The following is a 17400-nucleotide window of genomic DNA, read 5'->3' on the forward strand; positions in this document are numbered from 1 at the left end:
CCTTCCGCGGTTTCCCGGCGACGGCCGTAAGTGGAGGGCGGAAGCCGCCCGCGAGACCAGCCGTAAACGGCTCCCTCGCGCCACTTCCGGCCGGCTTCCGCAGACGGGGCTGGTGGGCGATCGTGAGGCGCCGGAGGACGTTCCTTGCGGCCGGAGCCATGGAGATGCCCCTGCCGCCCGACGGTGAGGCCCAGCCTCGGCTCGGGGACCGTTTCTCTCTCCCCGGAATCCCTTCTTGGCCCGCCCCGCCTTCCGGGGTTTCCGGGCCTAGGAGGGGGCGGGGCTCGGCCGCCCGGGTTCGCCTGCGGCCTCTCCCGCGGGTCCCCGCATCCCCGGCGCGCGTGTGGCCTCTATCGGGACCCGTACAAGGGCGGCCTCTCCGGGGCCCAGCCCCAGGGACCCCGGCCCGGCGGACGGGGGCTGGGACGCCAGGGCTCCCGGATTTGGGCGGTCCTCCCTGACGCCCCGCGTGGCCTTTTCTCCGTCCTCCAGACCAGGAGCTTCGAAATGTCATCGACAAGCTGGCCCAGTTCGTGGCTCGCAACGGGCCCGAGTTTGAGAAGATGACGATGGAAAAGCAGAAGGACAACCCGAAATTCTCGTTTCTGTTCGGAGGCGAGTTCTACAGTTACTACAAGTGCAAGTTGGCGCTGGAGCAGCAGCAGCGTGAGTTCTCTCCAGCTCTCAGGCCGCCCCTTCCAAGCGATTCCTTTCTCCGACTCCAGTTCGTGCTCTGCCACAAACCGCCTTCTTTCGGCCGCATGCTCAGTCTCTGAAAACGGGACAGCTCGGCCTTCACAGTCCCAGGGCCCTGCCCCGAGCGGCTGCTGGGTCCGAGTGTGATAGAGAACGAGGTTATTGATCCTCTTCCTGGGCTCCGGATAAAGGATTTCTGTATTGTTTTGCAGATGTGATGACTTCGGTCAGCAGAAGTAGAGTGGCTGCTTCAGTGTTTTCCAGAGCGGAAGTGATAGAGGCTGGACTGGGACCCTAGCGGCAGGTGTCCAGAACCCTTTGCGGGACTCTCGGGTCTAGCAAGATTTTTGTGCATTTCAGGTGTTTGCAGTCCAGATCTAAAAGACTTGTTCTTTGGGTTTTAGTTCTTAGCGGATATTTGCCATTTATTTATGTTCACTGAGTTGTTTATCAGGCTTCCAGCTCTGCTCTGAAAGAGTTTAAGATGGGTTTAGAATGGCCTTTGAATAATAGTCACCACGTGGTAAGAGCCCACATCTGTCTTGTTTAGTATCACATTTCATGCTTGTAGATGACATTAAATGAATAAGTAGGGGGTTGCCAAGTGGTAGGCGTCGAAAGGTGTATATTTCCTAAGACTATAGGTTTCCTGAAGCCAACCGGACCTTGTTTGGGTCGTTGTGTTATATAATACGTGGTAGGTAGTAGGTGTTCAATAAAAAGTTGGTAAGAAACAGCAAATGTGCGTTGGCTTGAATAAACACGGTGTGTTTAGAGAGCCATAAGAGTACTGTGAGAAGCCCACCATGGCTAGAGCCTAGAACGTGTGTAGAGGAGGGAAGGGTTTGAGCTGGAGTGATAAATACCAGGGGAAAGTTTGGATTTTCTCCCTCATTCCAGTAGTTCATTTGGTGCCAGTTAGGAGTTAGGTTTGAGGTGTAGGTGGGGGGTTGCCTGCAATTGTAGGCAAATTGTTGTATGCACTTAAGTGTTTTGGAGCAACCATTCATCAGCCCCAGCACATCACCTTGAAAACAGCTGCTACAGGCAGTGGAAAGCCACGAGAGTGTTTGAAAGAAGGGAGAGGTGGGTCAGGTTTGTGGGGCCAGTGTGGAAGACAGGGTGGAGGGAGCATGAATGGAGGCTGGGACCAGTGAGGTCTGCACGTGATGGAACAGGGCATTTGATGGTAAGGTCTGAATTAGGTCAGCAGGTTGGGTCAGAGAGAGTGGGCATGGGGGCAAGTAGGGTTAAGGGGTAAATCCATGAACTAGGGCCCCAGTTGGATATTTATGAGGGTGTCATAACCAGGCAGAGGAGGACAGTGCTTTGGCCCAAGTGACCATGAGGTGAGGTGCTGTTTTCCCTGCAAGGGAGCCCACTCCCTCCCTGGACTGTCAGAAATTGGGGGCTGCTTGGGACTTGGCATTATAACGGGGGGGGGGGGGGAAGGATGGGGTGCTTCTAACAGGGGAAGTTGGCTCAGGAAATGCCTTCTGCTGGTAACGACATCTCTGTTGAGATTAAAGAGGATGTCAGAGTTAGTCAGATGGAAACAGAGGAGAGCAGTGTTTAGGCAAAGGAAAGAGCCTTAGGAAGGGTTGGGAGTGGAGGGAGCAACAGCTCAGGGTGGCTAAAACCCAGAGAAGGAAGGATTGTTGGAGTGGACAGAGGCCAGGGTACAGACGACGGAGGGCTGGCTTGCCAGGGACTTAGGAATTCTGGAAGCTTTTGGAGAGATCTTGGAGGATTTCAGTACTGTGTTCTGGAGCAGGCTTAGCCACTGTGTAGCTGGCCCTTCACCCTGGTAGTTTGAGAAGAGTGAGCCCAAGACTGTTCTAGAATGGCGCTTCACAAACTCTGGTGAAGAATTAGATTTTATTTTTCATTTTTTAAAAACCCAACCTGTTGTGGAAAGTGTACTATTGCAAAATACAATAAAGTGAACTGCGAACCATCAAGCCGCTATGAAGATGCCAGAATGATCGTTGGCCATTTGTATATTCGGTCCGGGTTTCGCCAAGGGCTGACCCTCGGACCACACTTTCACCAGCAGCACTCTGGCTGTGGTATTGTGAAGAGGTGTAGAGGGCAGGACTGGACTCGGGAGACCAGTTCCAAGGGTGATGCAGGTGACAGCAGAGTCACAGCAGTGACGGCAGGGACACAGATCGGAGTGTGATGTAGGAGGTTCCGACTTGACTACCGGGGTGACCTGTCAGTGTAGGGTGCAAGGGAGTGGGGAGTGCCCAGACCTCCTGGGCTTCGGGCGTGGGCCTAACTGTGCCAGCCACGGAGCCTGGGAAGGGCCCTGGAGAGGTGGAGCACGTGGCGAGAGGACACGTGTGCCTGTTTGAGGTGCCTGTGGAAAGCCCGTGGGCTGTTGGGTCTGTAATCGGATCCACAGCGCAAGGAATACAGGATGGTGACAACAGAGGTAGGAGCCGTGGCTTGCAAACGTAACTGCAGCCTCAAGTTACCATGTCACGCTCCCCTGTGGGCTCGCGCAGAGAAGAGGGTGGAACTAGGCATCCCAGCATCCCAGGGTCGGGCAGGGAAAGACGACGGGGCCTGGGGGCAGCCACACAGGCCAAGTGAGACTGGGACCTGAGACCGGGCCGCCGGCCTGAAGAAGGATGTCCACAGGGGTTGGCGGGAGGGGGGTGCAGAGCCAGACCGCCACGGAACGAGATAAACGGGAGGCGCAGAATTAAAGATGAGCCTCAGCTGTAAAGTTGTTGAGAGGAGGCGTGAGACAAAGTTTTTACAGACAGAAACTGCTGAGGAGGCTGGGGAACGAGAGACCCCCTTGGGGTGGGGCTGTTTATGATCTGGGTTCAACTTGGGCTGGGGCCTGGGTGAGGGGTGGAGAGGGTGGGGGGTGATGGGCTCAGTCTCAGCTGGAAGGCCATTGGCAAGGCCAGATGGCAGGCTAGGGAAGGGCAAGGTGACGTCACACAGAAGAGGGCCCTTAGGGTCGAGGGCAGGACTAGGGCCCTTCAAGTTGAGGGCAGAGCGGGAGGAGCTGGGCTCAGAGTGAGGGGCTGCCGTGCAGCATGGGGGTCCTCTTGTGGACGGCTCAAATAGGGAGGGGAAGTCTCTGCGCCTTGCAGCTGCCCAACGGGCAGCCAAGGGGACGCTTGGGCCCTGGCCACCTCCTCATGGGGGCCACCTTTCCTCCTCTGTCACCAGTCATCTGCAAGCAGCAGGCCCCAGAGCTGGAGCCGGCCGCGGCCCTGCCGCCCCTGCCGCAGCCCCCGCTGGCCCCGGCTGCGCCCATCCCGCCGGCCCAGGGAGCCCCCTCCATGGACGAGCTCATCCAGCAGAGCCAGTGGAACCTGCAGCAGCAGGAGCAGCACCTGTTAGCTCTCAGACAGGTACGGGGCCTGCTCCTCCTCTGCCCTCTCCCTCCCTCCCCTGCTGGCCCTGGGAGGAGGGGGGGGTCCCGAGGAGGCCTGGGGCCCTCCCTGCTTCCCCTCTCGGTCCTGAGGCGGGTAGCCGGAGCTCAGCCTGGGCCTCAGCGTTTGCATCTGTGTGTTGGGACTGAGAATGGTTATCAGAAGAATCCGCCACCATGTGCCAGCCCTGAAGGCAGGGCTGCCACCCCTTGGCATGTGTTTAGCGGGGCCCCTGATGCGGGACACATTCCACAAGCTCTTTGACACGCGGACACCCTTCGTGATGGGGTGGACGTCCACAGGTGGGGCCACGTGCTCGAAGGCCGGGTGGCCTCTGGTGCCATTGGCCCCAGCTCCCGCTAGCTAGGCCACCCCAGGCTGGCACGGGGAAGGACCCTGTGGTCCTGATTTGTCACGGTTTGAGTTTTTGGCAAAGTACAGCAGGACGAGTTGCCAGAAAAACAGGATGAATAAAAAATAAAACACCTGAAACGCCAGCTCCGTTTCTGCTACTAGATTCAAGATGTAAAACTACTGTCATTTTGCCGAAAACAAAACCTTCCAGAACGCTCCCCCTCGGTTCCCATGCAGAGCTCGTCCGGGACCGGGTGGCCCGGCTCGGCCAGCCCTGAGCTGACTGCCCAGCCCACAGCAGCACTGGGCCCCAGCCGCTTCGCGGTCCGCGAATCTAGTGTGCGAGACCCCGCGCCACATTTTAACTCCCGTTTCCCCGACTGCTAGTGTGGTTGCTCTCTTTTCCCTTGACCGGTGACTGTATGTTGTCTTTGGACTGTTTGTCCACACTGGTCGCTCAGTTCTCATTCTGTTTTTGTTGAATTGATTGGCTGCCCCTCTGGGTGTCCGTTTTTCCATCCATCGCCTCGGGGGCAGATACCATCTCTTGCTACGTTTTGTCTCGTTCTATCTTCTCCCTGCCTGCCCTGGTCACGCCTGTGACCACGACTGTCCCCGATGCGTGTCTCGGGCTTCAGGTGTGAGGGACAGGACCTCCTGATGCCGGGGGCAGGGCGTGGATGGGCCCGGCTCAGCCTGGGCCGAGGCCCCTCCTCACTCAGCCTCCCTCCTGCTTGGCCTCCCAGGAGCAGGTGACAGCGGCCGTGGCCCACGCGGTGGAGCAGCAGATGCAGAAGCTCCTGGAGGAGACCCAGCTGGACATGAATGAGTTTGACAACCTGCTTCAACCCATCATCGACACGTGCACCAAAGATGCCATCTCGGTGAGTGCGGGAGGGGGGGTTGGGCGGGCGCTCCCAGAATCTGGCGCTCCCGATGAGGTGGGAGCCTCCTGCGGCCTGCGTCGGGTGGCAGTGCTCCGGGGGGGAACCCCATCTGCCCCTTGTCTCCGCTCTCGAGCACTGCGGGCAGGTGTGCTGCTTCTGGGGAGAGGGAGCCACGAGGCAGGCAGAGGCCTGGGTGTGCAGCGGAGCGCTTGGACGCCACGCCCTCAGGGCCCGCCCTCGGCCTCCTGGGCGCCTGCCCGCGTGGTGGCCCGGCCGCGAGCTCATCCCTGCTCACCATCGGCCTGGCTGTTGCAGGCCGGGAAGAACTGGATGTTTAGCAACGCCAAGTCCCCTCCTCACTGCGAGCTGATGGCGGGCCACCTCCGGAACCGCATCACAGCCGACGGGGCACACTTCGAGTTGCGGCTGCACCTCATCTACCTGATCAACGACGTGCTGCACCACTGGTGAGGGCCCCGCCAGGCTCCGCCTTGCCTGTCCCCGCTCTTCTGGCCCTCTACTGGGCTGCTGTTCTGCACTCAGTAGCTTGGCCTGGCCCGGGACCGTGGGCGTCGCGTGTCCAAAGACCCCAGAGGAGGATTGGTCTGAGCCATGAGCCCTCCGTCGGGAGGACACCCCACCATCCCCGACATCTTGGCCCCTTCCCTAGACCCTTCATGTCACCCGGGCCGCTGTCCCCTGACTCCTTACTTTCCTCGGGCAGCTTCTGGGTGTCTTTAGGCATCTGTGTCAGCTGCCCGCTTCTCTTCGTTGACACACACACACACACACACACACACACACACTCGCTCACTCAGTCACCCTGCTGCCCGACTCTGCTTTGCTTCAGGTCCCTCCCATGGGGTCCTCTTTGCTACCCTCTGTCCCACCGCCCTGAAACCCGCCCCCACCACACACACAGCCCTCCCGAGGCCAGGCCAGCGTTTAGTTCTACACAGCCTCTTTGGCACCGTACGACAAAGGTTAACTTAAAAAAAATCAGACACCTGAGCCAAAGCAGGCCTGGAGAGGAAACCCGCAGAAGCACAGGTTACTGGTGAGGCTAGCGCTTAGCCGTCAAGGCTGGCTGCCAAGTTTGGCTTTGAGCTTGGCCTGGCCGAAGGGGACGGCTCCCGCGAGAGCAGCAGAAGCTGCCCGCCTCCCTCCCGACCCTCACCCCATCTCGTCCCATCTCCTGCCGCAAGTGTGTGGTCTGGGTCCCCGCCCCTCCGCTCCCTGTTTCCTGTGCCAGGCAGATGGCTCTGCTACCACCTGGCCACTCCCTGCTTTGTCCCTCCATTATTCTTCTGCTGTGGGGAAATAGGCAGCCGCTCAGAACCTTCTCTGCTCTCCTGCTTTCACCAGCCACTGTGTTGACCAGGGCAGCTCTGCAGAGACGGCCCTGTTTCTGGTAGCTGTCCAGCCATGCTCCTCCTGAGCTCTGCTCTGTCCAGAAGCCTAGTGCTGCACCCTGTCCTCCTCCTAGGACTGCCCTCCCCTTCTCCCCTCCCCTGTCCCTCTTCCCAGGGCTGCACTCCCTGCTCTCTTGGAGCACTCTCTGGTGAGCTAGGTGCTGGGAGGGCCTCGGGCTGCTCGTCTTCTGCCCTGCATCCTCCTCCAGGAGGCAACGTGTACCACCGGGTTCTGCCACCTAACTGCACGGCCACAGGGGCCTCCACACCCATGTACACAGAGTGCCCCCCAGGAAGTTGTGAGGACGGGCAGGCTGGCATGGCCAGCACGCTCCCTCTGCCTCCTGAGATGCGGAGCTCGAGCCAAGGTCTCCTTGTGCATAGGGGGGGACAGGGCTGAGTGAGGCCACACGGACAGCTGGGGTTCCTACAGGCCTTGTGTCCATCACCGGGGGGAAAGGGTTGTCTTACTGATCAGGAGACCAGGGTGACAGGCCTCGCCCTGAAGGTCCCCAGGCTGTTCTTTCCCTCCTCCCATTGCTGTCCGTCTGTCACTTGGGCCCAGATGCCAGCATAGGTCTTGTGGGGAGCCCAGCCCTCGTCCCGGCCGGGTTGGGGGCCCGTGTCCCGAGAAGGCAGAGGGTGCTGTGGCTGGAGCCGCAATGGTAACGGGCGCGTGGCCGGGTCCCGCCCCAGGGCCCTGACGCGCGGAAGGTCTCTCCCTCACAGCCAGCGCAAGCAGGCCAGGGAGCTGCTGGCCGCCCTGCAGAAAGTCGTGGTGCCCATCTACTGCACCAGCTTCTTGGCCGTGGAGGAGGACAAGCAGCAGAAGATCGCCCGGGTACGTGGGGCAGCCGGGAGAGGCAGGGGGAGAGGGCCGGGGGGTGGGGGGAGAGGGGGTGGTGGTGCTGAATTTTCTTCTGACACGGCCTCTCCCTCCTCCCCCCACGTCCAGCTCCTGCAGCTCTGGGAGAAGAACGGCTACTTTGACGACTCCATCATCCAGCAGCTACAGAGCCCAGCCCTGGGGCTCGGCCAGTACCAGGTGGGTGCCACCTCCACCCGCGCCGCTCCCCGGGACCGGTGCAGATCCCCCCCAGGGCCCGGAGGGTGGGGCGTCTGCGACCCCAGCACGTTGCCACAAGTCGAGGGGACCGCAGCCCCCGCCTGGGCCAGGAACGGCTGGTGGGGTGGGGTGGGGTGGGGATTTCAGAGGCTGGGTGGCGTCTTCCAAACTGGGCTCCTGCACGTGTCTCCGGGGCGGTGGTGAGCAGTGGGAGGCCGGGCTCCGAACAGCAGCCTGTGGGGGCTCCCGCCCTGTCCACAGTAGCCAGGGAGCCCCTGCCTGCTGAGCCCGCCTGCCTTTTCCCTGGTGCTCTGGCGACCGGGCTGCCCCGTTCAGGCCCTGCTGTTGGCAGTCTCTGGCCTGTTGGCGCCGGTCCTCCGGGCTGACTTCTGCACAACGGAAGCGTCAAAAAGCCTCAAGGCAGTCTTAGCCGTCGTGGTCGTGCCCCGTACGTGCATGTCTGCCTCCTCTCTGAGGACAGGGGTGCGGGGCCGGGAGGGGAGGACCAGCCGGGTGTCCTTGGTCACCTCTACTGTGGCACCGGCATCGCTGCCCCATCCACAGCTGCTAGAAGAAAAAGCAGAGCTCCTACCCCTTTCCTTGGGCTGAAAGGTAGCGTTTTTCTGCAGAGATCTGGTGGGAGTGTCAGAAGCTGTGTTGGCTGTGTCCTCTTGATGGTCTTGAATGCCACCTCCCCGCAGGGGAGAAGCTTTCATGCTCAGAGAGGCAGGAGGAGCAAGTGCGTGGTGTACTTTTAAAAAAACACTTCCCCGTTTTTTGTTGTCGTGAAATAAAACACCCGGTCGGTGACGTTAACTGCCTTTTTCCTGCTGAGTTGGTGACAACAGCTCATGTTCATGGTGCTGCCCTAGTCTCTTTGCGTATGTTATTTCACTGAGTTCTCCCTCAAATCCTTGGAGGTAGGTCCCATTACCGTTACATTTTACAGATGAGGAAATTGAGGTTCAGGGAGGTTGTGACTTGCTCAGAGCTGTGTAGCGAGTGAGGACCGTAACCTAGAATTTTGTCAGTGTTTGTGGGTTTTTTGTTGTTGTTTGTTTGTTTTTTGGTTTTTTGTTTTGTTTTGTTTTGAGTTTATTTTGAGAGAGACAGAGTGCGAGCTGGAGAGGGGCTGAGAGAGGGAGAGCAGGAATCACAGGCTCGTAGTGCAGAGCCCGACACAGGGCTCAAACCCACAGAACTGGAAGACCATGACCTAAGCTGAAATCAAGAGTTGGCTCCTTAACTGGCTGAGCCACCCAGGGGCCCCTCAGCGTTGAGTTTTTAACAGTCGTGTGACAGTCAAGGACATGGCTGTCGAGGCTTGTTCCCTTTACTAGGGATTTACTTAACTGCAACGAACATTCTCGTCACCGGTTTTTGGCTAGATTCGAAGGCTCTGTGCTTGTCGAGACTATTACGTGACAGTCACCTGCCTGCCTGCTCCGGGCTCCTGGGCCTCACTGCCCAAGGCACTGTCCCAGATTCCAGGGGCTTTCCGGGGTTTGCTCCAGAAGGTCTGGGCCGAGGCAGCGAGCCCTGAGGCTGCCGTCCTGAGCGCCGGCTGCTCTCCTCTCTCTCTGCCAGGCGACACTCATCAACGAGTACTCCTCGGTGGTCCAGCCGGTGCAGCTAGCTTTCCAGCAGCAGATCCAGACCCTCAAGACGCAGCACGAGGAGTTTGTGAATAGCCTGGCCCAGCAACAGCAGCAACAACAGCAGCAGCAGCCGCAGCCGCAGATCCAAATGCCACAGATGGAAGCTGAAGTCAAGGCCACCCCGCCGCCGCCTGCCCCGCCTCCGGCCCCCACACCCACCCCTGCCATCCCGCCAACCACCCAGCCTGGTACGGGGCTCCCTCAGCACCCACCCTGGGAGGCAGCTTCAGGAAGGCAGCCTTCTCCCGCAGAGAGGGACTCCGGTTCCGTGGGCCCCAAACCGGGCCCAGTCCCAGGGCCAGATTCTAACCTGTTTCCAAACACTAGGCCCGGAGATTTCACAGGTGAATATGACCAAACCCTTACAAGTCAGAGGATTCCTTTCCTGTACGAACTACCCCAGAGAACGCAGACAGAGGAAAGCTGCCCAGATCATTTTTTGAAACCAGAATAACTTTTACATCAGATGGACAAAGAGAGCGATAAAGGTCCTGCAACGTCACTTCTGAATACAAATGCACAACTACTTACCACCTGAAATCCAGCAAAGTATTTAAAGGCACATCACGGTCAAATAGGGTTTGCCCCAGGAATGCGGAAGGATGGTTCGACATGTGAAGAGTGTCATGAGATAACAGATGAGCTGGGGAAGAACGATCTTTCAACAAGATGTAGAAAGGGCATTTAATAAAAATCAGTAGTGGGAATTTTTGAGCAAACGAGAGATGGGGCAGAAGTTAAGGTGTTGGGAGGCTTTCAGAGGAGGGGGTATGTCGTGTGTGAGGTCAGTCCCCCCGCTTCTCGCTGCCGTCCTGTAGGCGATCGCTTTCCAGTGGGGTCACACAGCAGGGGTTTACTGAGAGGTAAAGGCCCCGCCTGGGTTGGTCCCGCAGTGGTCGCTGAACATCTTTTCGGGCGGCGCCTCCTGCTGACTGTTGTCCTTGCTAACCACCTTCCTGCCTGGCTCTAGATGACAGCAAGCCTCCCATCCAGATGCCTGGCTCCTCTGAGTACGACGCCTCCGGGGGAGTCCAGGATCCTGCCGCTGCCGGCCCCCGGGGCCCTGGACCCCACGATCAGATCCCACCTAACAAGCCCCCGTGGTTTGACCAGCCTCATCCCGTGGCTCCTTGGGGCCAGCAGCAGGTATTTTCCCAGACTTGTGGTGGGGGGGGGGGGGGGGGGTGGGCGCTGTCCTGTGTGGGTCGATGGGCTTTTCCTGGCTTGCTGGGGAAACCTGAGATTCTGCAGCACGGCCCTGGGGCTGAGCGGGTAGGGGAGAGAGACCAGCCCCACGTTCCTGAGGGGCAGGGGCAGAACAAGGCAAGTCAGCTCTTCACACCCATCCCTGCTACTACCTTCCGGCCTTAGGAGCACAGGACCCCGTGTTCTGTGAGGGCTGGGAAGCTTCATAGGGTTTGAGTACAGCCAGGTGAACGGTTTCTGCCCCTTTAACTGGTTCAGCTAGCACAGTGCCAACGTTTTGTCACCCTGCAAAGAACATGGTGCTTGCATAGAAAAGGAAGGTCAGAAACGGAAGGCTGGCAGTGCTTTCTGGGGCAGAGATGCTGCCCATTGCCTCTGGTTCCTTGGGGTCAGAATTTCTAGGCTGGGGTCATCTCATCCAGCTTCGCATGACTGGGAAATACTGGAAAGATCCGCCTGCTCTCTGGTCACTGGATCTGATTAGACAGAGCTTCTGGCACGTCCCGCGGCCCCCGATGGATGCAGCCCTGCCAGGGGACTCTGTGGAGGGGGTGGGAGGGAGTCAGCTTGGGACTGACGGGCGGGGTCTGTGGCTTTGCGTCCCCATCCCCCACCCCAGCTTTAGGACAAGAGATTTAATTTCACCAAAGATTGGGCATCTCCGTAAAGACGGCTCGCGCCTCTGGGTGCCAGCTGTGAGCCGTGTGCCATTGGGCGTTTTGTGGGTGCCCTCTACTGAGGGAACAGTTCTCGTCCCCATTCTGTAGGTGTGGAAAACAGAAGCCCTCAGTGTCTCCAGGCTCCACCTTCTCTCTGGGGACTGGCGGATGGGCTCGTGACGAGGGCCACCTCCCTGAGGGTCTGCCCAGAGGCAGAGGCACGCTTGGCCTGGCCTGCCCACGTGGTATCTTACACATTCTGAAGTAACTCCCACGTTTAAAGTCTGGCTTTCTGACTTCTTGAAGGACCTGAGCGTGTGGTGCAGCCTCGGCCCGCTCTGTGGTGGCGGTCAGCGGAGCTTCCCAGCTGTGACCCTAGAGATGGGCCCTCTGGTCGTCCTCCCGGGCACATCCCCCCCCCCCCCCCCCGGCCCTGTTTGGGGTCAGAATCCCCGTTTTCAGCCTCACAGCAGCAGTTGGGTGAGATCCAGAGCTCATGTTCTCTTCCCCCTGCAGGAAGACACTTCCTGGAACGGGCCCTCGGGAGCAGACCCTGAGACAGGATTTGAGTTCGTACGGGAGGGGGCCCAGAGGACCGTGCAGGGCAGAGGGGAAGTGACAGGGAAGGGAGTGTCGTCAGAGCAGCATCCGCCGCCACGCGTCCCCGGGCCCAGCTGCTCTGCAAGCACCCGGGGGCGGGGGAACAAGAGGGCATCCGCCGGCTTCTGTGTCTGGTGGTCGTGCGGCCCCGGGGCCTGCCTGGCCCGGATGCGGGCACAGGGAGCCCCCTCTGCTGAGACGCGGGGGCAGCATTGGGAGTGTGAGCCCGGGGTGCGCCCAGGCAGCACGGCGTCCACCACGCGGCAGAGGGAAGGAGGTGGCACCAGGTCGGGGCCGGGCCGCCTCCACGGGCGGAGGCCAGTGCCGCAGAGCGGTTGGCCGGTGCCGGCCCAGCCTCGTGGGGGGCTCACGTCCGCCCTTTGCCTTGCAGCCTCCCGAGCAGCCCCCCTACCCGCACCACCAGGGCGGGCCGCCCCACTGCCCACCCTGGAACAACAGCCATGAGGGCATGTGGGGCGAGCAGCGTGGGGACCCCGGCTGGAACGGCCAGCGGGACGCGCCCTGGAACAGCCAGCCCGACCCCAACTGGAACAGCCAGTTCGAGGGCCCCTGGAACAGCCAGCACGAGCAGCCTCCATGGGGCGGAGGCCAGCGCGAGCCGCCCTTCCGCATGCAGCGGCCGCCCCACTTCCGGGGACCCTTCCCGCCCCACCAGCAGCACCCACAGTTCAACCAGCCGCCGCACCCCCACAACTTCAACCGCTTCCCACCTCGCTTCATGCAGGACGACTTTCCCCCGCGGCACCCCTTCGAGCGGCCGCCCTACCCCCACCGCTTCGACTACCCCCAGGGGGACTTCCCCGCCGGTGAGTGCGAAGGCACCCTCCGTGGGGACTGTCCTCGGCCCCGTACACGCCCTCCCTGTCCTGCCCCTCGTTCCCGTCCTCTGCTCAGAGGAGGCGCCTCACGGATCGCCCTCCTGCGCGGGCTCATGGCACAGCTCGGGGTCATTGCCGCGGGACCTGGCACGTCCCCTGAGTCAAGGTGACAAGCAGAGGGTCACGGGATGTTGTGGAAGCCCAGGCCGGGCCCTTGGGAAGGCGGGGAGACGCAGAGGCTGGCGGCCCCGGCGGAGGCATGTGGCACACAGCCGGCTGGCTGGCAGGGTAGGAAGTCCTGCTCCCGTTTCCCACAGAGCCTGGGAAGAGGGCGCTGCGTCTGTCCGTCCTGCACATGAGGAAGGATGTGGGGGTTTGTGGAAGGAAAGTAGCTCCCAAGCCCCACAGTGGGCACGTGGTGCCCCTTCCCGGTCCCTTGTCTGGCTGTTTTCACCATCTTTTCTAGTTCGTTGCCAATTTTTTTTTTCTTTTGGAAAGAATGTCTAGTTTAGTTAAATTTCTCTTTTTAAAAAATGATTTCTACTCTGTCACTGCTGCTATGTTTGTTTTAAAATTCGTTCTTGACCCTAAACTCAGTTGGGACCACTGAGCACATTGATGGCCAGTACAGGTTTCCCCAGGGCTGCACCAAAGCACAGGGCGTCTTGCCCCAACCCCGCTCTGGGGGCTGTGAGAGTAGGGGGTCTTCTCCCCGTCTTCACATCGGCCTCCCTCTGTGTGTACCTGTGTCCCACTCGCCTCACCAGGACGGTCGTGTTGGCCTGCCTGTGGGACCTCACTGAAAGTTACCTTTTTAAATACCCTGTCTCCAAATAACAGTCATATCCTGGGGTACTGGGGCGGGGAGGCACAATTCACCCACAATGTTGGTACAATGTTGTGATTTCCCTTATGGTTCCCTGTTTTTGCCTTGAGCCCACGGGTGTTGGTGTGGGTGCAGGACTGGTCCCCCCCCGAACCCAGATCCTCCCCACCTGGCGGCAACACCCCAGATAGCGAGAAGCAGCTGGAGAGAAGGTGCCGGGCAGGGCTGCCCACGAGCAGGTGTTGGCATCTTTGCCTCTCACTGGACCCCCTTCCGCGGGCGCTTGTCACCTTGGAGATCTCAGTTGTGCTGTCAGCGCCACCCAGATCACGACCCGCCACGGGCCTGAGAGGAGTTTCTGTTTTGCAGAGATGGGACCCCCTCACCACCACCCTGGCCACCGCATGCCGCATCCTGGGATCAACGAGCACCCACCCTGGGGTGGGCCCCAGCACCCCGACTTCGGCCCTCCTCCCCACGGCTTCAATGGGCAGCCCCCCCACATGCGGCGACAGGGCCCTCCCCACATCAACCATGATGACCCTAGCCTGGTCCCCAACGTGCCCTACTTCGATCTGCCTGCCGGGCTGATGGCGCCCCTCGTGAAGGTAAGGTCACCATGGCAAGCACCTGCTCGCGCATGTGAGGAGTAGTGGGAGCCACTTCCCCGCAGGCTGCAAATGCTGCCGCCCGGGGCCCCTTCCCTCTGGTTCCCTACGCCCGGCCAGCCTGAGTGGTCAGTGGGAATGCGTCCAAGCCAACGCCTCTACCTGGACTTGAATCCCTGGGGCAAGAATGAGCAAGGCCCGTGTCTCCTCTGCCCCCTCCACGTTTCCCTCCCGGTGCCCCAAGTTCTGTGGCCATGAGCAGCGGGCCAGGCTGGGTGTGAGGTGCAGCCCTCTTGACCCTGGCCCTGGGAAGCCACTTTGTCCAGTGGCTGACGGCAGAGGGATTTCTCAGAGAAGGTGTGGCCTCTGAACTGGGCCTGCAGGAAACCCAGGGAGGGGCAGCGCTGGGGGTGGGGGGCAAGGGGACCAAGGTCGGGCTGCGAACCGCTCAAGAGATGCGCTGAGAGAGGAGCCACTTCTCGTCTACTCTGAGGCCCCGTCAGACTGGCAGTCGAGAAGGGCTGCGCCGGGGCGGCAAACTGACCTGGTTTCTGGCGAGGGGGTCCCCTGGCTCGGGCTGATGCTGCTCTGACCCGGGAGGGGGCCCTGGGGTAGGAGCTGGGGGCACAGGGCAGAAGTCTGGCCGTATCTGCGATCTGCATCATGTCTGTGAGTGAACCGAGGGGCCTTTCCATCATCTCACCTTGGAGATTGCGTCTCACGTGTTTTCTGGAGGGAGAACTCTGGCCTTTATTGGTCTCCAAAAAGTCCTCATCCGCCTCATTGAGGGATCAGATGACTGGTGTGGCCGCAGCCCTAGTGGGATTTCTCAAGGAGGACAGGATGAGGAACACTCGTGCCCGGGGTAACCCTCATCAGACCAGGCCCTTGTGTCCCCCACCCCACTCCCCGGTGCCCACAGCACCCTGGGTGGGCCTGATGGGGATTCCGGCTGGCGTGCGTGACACCTGTGTTCTTCACTGCAGCTGGAAGACCATGAGTACAAGCCTTTGGACCCAAAAGACATCCGCCTCCCACCCCCCATGCCGCCCAGCGAGAGGCTGCTGGCGGCTGTGGAGGCCTTTTACAGCCCTCCGTCCCACGACAGGCCCAGGAACAGGTACGGGGCTCGGGGAGACTGGGGATGCAGCTGGTGATGGGAGGGTGGCCCCTGTCCCCTCTCCTGGCCTGACTCTCCCGAGTTTAGTTTATGGGAAAGACTCCACGCCTTCTGCCCAGGGTAGTGTGAGGTCCAGGTGAGGAAAAGTGGTGGCCTATAGAACGCTAGGCGTAGGGGCGCCTGGGTGGCTCGGTCGTTTGGGTGTCCGACTCTTGATTTCGGGTCAGTTCATGATCTCACAGTTCGTGGCCTGCCCTTTGCAGGGCCACAGGCCTGTCATCTGGGAGTCAGAGCTCCAGGTTCCCTGTTAGGAACATCGTAGGCCCTAACAGCCGTTTGAGCTGTTTGGGGAAACGCTGATGTGGAAAAGGCACGGGAGCCGGGCGTGCAGCCCAGCCTGACTGCTTCCCAGTGGGAGGCCCAGCCTCTCGGCCCGCTTCTCCGTGCGAAGAAGGGCGGCCTCTGCTCACCCGGGTGAGGGACCCTGCTCAGTGTCCGAATGAACGAGGGAAGGGAGGGCCGTACACCCGGACGTGAACTTTCCCCAGTTGGGTGCGGGAGGGAGGCGCACGGAGTCACACGGGAAGGCCTGTGTCTTACAGCGAAGGCTGGGAGCAGAACGGCCTCTATGAGTTCTTCCGAGCAAAGATGCGGGCGCGGCGGAGGAAGGGCCAGGAAAAGCGGAATAGGTGAGCGCACGGGGGCCCGCTCACGGTCCACCCGCCTCCCCAAACTACAGCGGGGCCCTGCCTGTGCCGGGCAGACGCGCTGTCACGTCCTGCCCCAGGCTGGCCCGTCTCCCCCTGGCAGGGGGCAGGGGGCAGAGGGAGGTCAGTCCGGCCCCTGCCCGGGCCTGGGGGTTTTTTCACGCGAGGCCCAAGTTAAACCCGAGACGCCAGCACCAGAGGTTTGCCCGGGGTCTTCCCGAAAGCCGGGGGCGCCGCTCACCAGCTCTCTCCCTGCAGCGGACCCTCACGGTCTCGGAGCAGATCCAAGAGCCGAGGGCGCTCTTCCTCCCGCTCCAACTCAAGGTCATCCAAGTCCTCCGGCTCGTACTCCAGGTCCAGATCTCGCTCCTGCTCCCGCTCGTATTCCCGCTCCCGCTCCAGGTAGGCAGGGTGCCGCCCGCGGACCGAGGCCCCTCCGTGGCGGCCATGGCCCGTGGCTGCCGCCGACCGCCCGCCCTGTCCTCCCTGCAGGAGCCGCAGCCGGTCTCGCTCCTCCCGGAGCCGCTCCCGCTCACGGTCCCGCTCCCGCTCCAAGTCCTACTCCCCGGGACGGAGACGCCGGTCGCGGTCCAGGAGCCCCACCCCGCCGTAAGATTTCTGTCTTAACTGTCCAGTGGCCGCTGGTAGCACTGGAACCCTCTGATGCTTTGCTGTGAATGTTGAAACCTGTCGCTAGAAGACGTGCTCCCGGTGGCCCGTGCCGAGGTGGCACCTCGGGGACCCCGAGTTCTAGCGCGGTGACAGTGGCACCGCCTCGCCCCACACCACGCTCTTGCCTTTTTTGTGGTAACGCTGTAAAGCCTGAGGCGGCGCCTGGGCTGCGTCTGACCCTTCTGGGGGTTCCGTGTGACCTGCCCTCACCGCTCGCCGTGGGGCAGGGGCCATCTTAGGGAGCTCCCCTACCTGGCTGGCGAAGATGACGAAGAAGAATGATAGAGACCCAGGATGTGTGTGTGTGTCCTCCTAACTGGTGAACCTCCACGTACGCCACACGCTGTAATGTTCTAAGAGTTTTCATTCCAATAAATGTATCCGCTCGTTTTTAAAAAACGTAACCTGTCTTAATTTTAGTTCCTCGGCTGGTCTTGGTTCTAATTCAGCACCTCCTATTCCTGATTCAAGGCTCGGGGAAGAAAACAAAGGACATCAGATGCTGGTGAAAATGGGTAAGGTTCCTGGGAAGAACCACCACCCGCTCTGGGCCTTTGGGGCTGGGGAGCCAGAGAAGGTTCCGGCTCTCTGCCAGAACTTCTACAGAGGGCGAGCCTGCGGTTTTTGCTGGCCATTCTTTCTTACCTCATCAGTTACACGCTTGCCGACCACACACGTGCACATCATTCAGC

General features: G+C 60.6%; 1 protein-coding gene across 2 annotated transcripts in view; it reads left to right on the plus strand.

The window, feature by feature from the left end:
• Window positions 1–27: 27 nt before the first annotated feature.
• CHERP (calcium homeostasis endoplasmic reticulum protein) overlaps window positions 28–17400 on the plus strand; it is an 18954-nt gene continuing 1581 nt past the window's right edge. Inside the window, exons 1-16 of one of the 2 annotated variants that reach the window (XM_058727560.1) lie at window positions 28–183; window positions 493–666; window positions 3889–4073; window positions 5195–5332; window positions 5651–5802; window positions 7444–7588; window positions 7703–7792; window positions 9401–9659; window positions 10442–10617; window positions 12328–12763; window positions 13971–14209; window positions 15196–15329; window positions 15932–16018; window positions 16295–16438; window positions 16529–16645; window positions 17129–17223. In XM_058727560.1, coding sequence (XP_058583543.1) covers window positions 159–183; window positions 493–666; window positions 3889–4073; window positions 5195–5332; window positions 5651–5802; window positions 7444–7588; window positions 7703–7792; window positions 9401–9659; window positions 10442–10617; window positions 12328–12763; window positions 13971–14209; window positions 15196–15329; window positions 15932–16018; window positions 16295–16438; window positions 16529–16645; window positions 17129–17223 — 2596 coding nt within the window. In that variant the 5' untranslated portion in view covers window positions 28–158. The remainder of the gene's footprint in view (window positions 184–492; window positions 667–3888; window positions 4074–5194; window positions 5333–5650; window positions 5803–7443; window positions 7589–7702; window positions 7793–9400; window positions 9660–10441; window positions 10618–12327; window positions 12764–13970; window positions 14210–15195; window positions 15330–15931; window positions 16019–16294; window positions 16439–16528; window positions 16646–17128; window positions 17224–17400) is intronic. The other variant, XM_058727561.1, reaches the window with a different exon arrangement.

The sequence above is a fragment of the Neofelis nebulosa genome, chromosome 4 (genome assembly GCF_028018385.1).
Source record: "Neofelis nebulosa isolate mNeoNeb1 chromosome 4, mNeoNeb1.pri, whole genome shotgun sequence".
Lineage (NCBI taxonomy): Eukaryota > Metazoa > Chordata > Mammalia > Carnivora > Felidae > Neofelis > Neofelis nebulosa.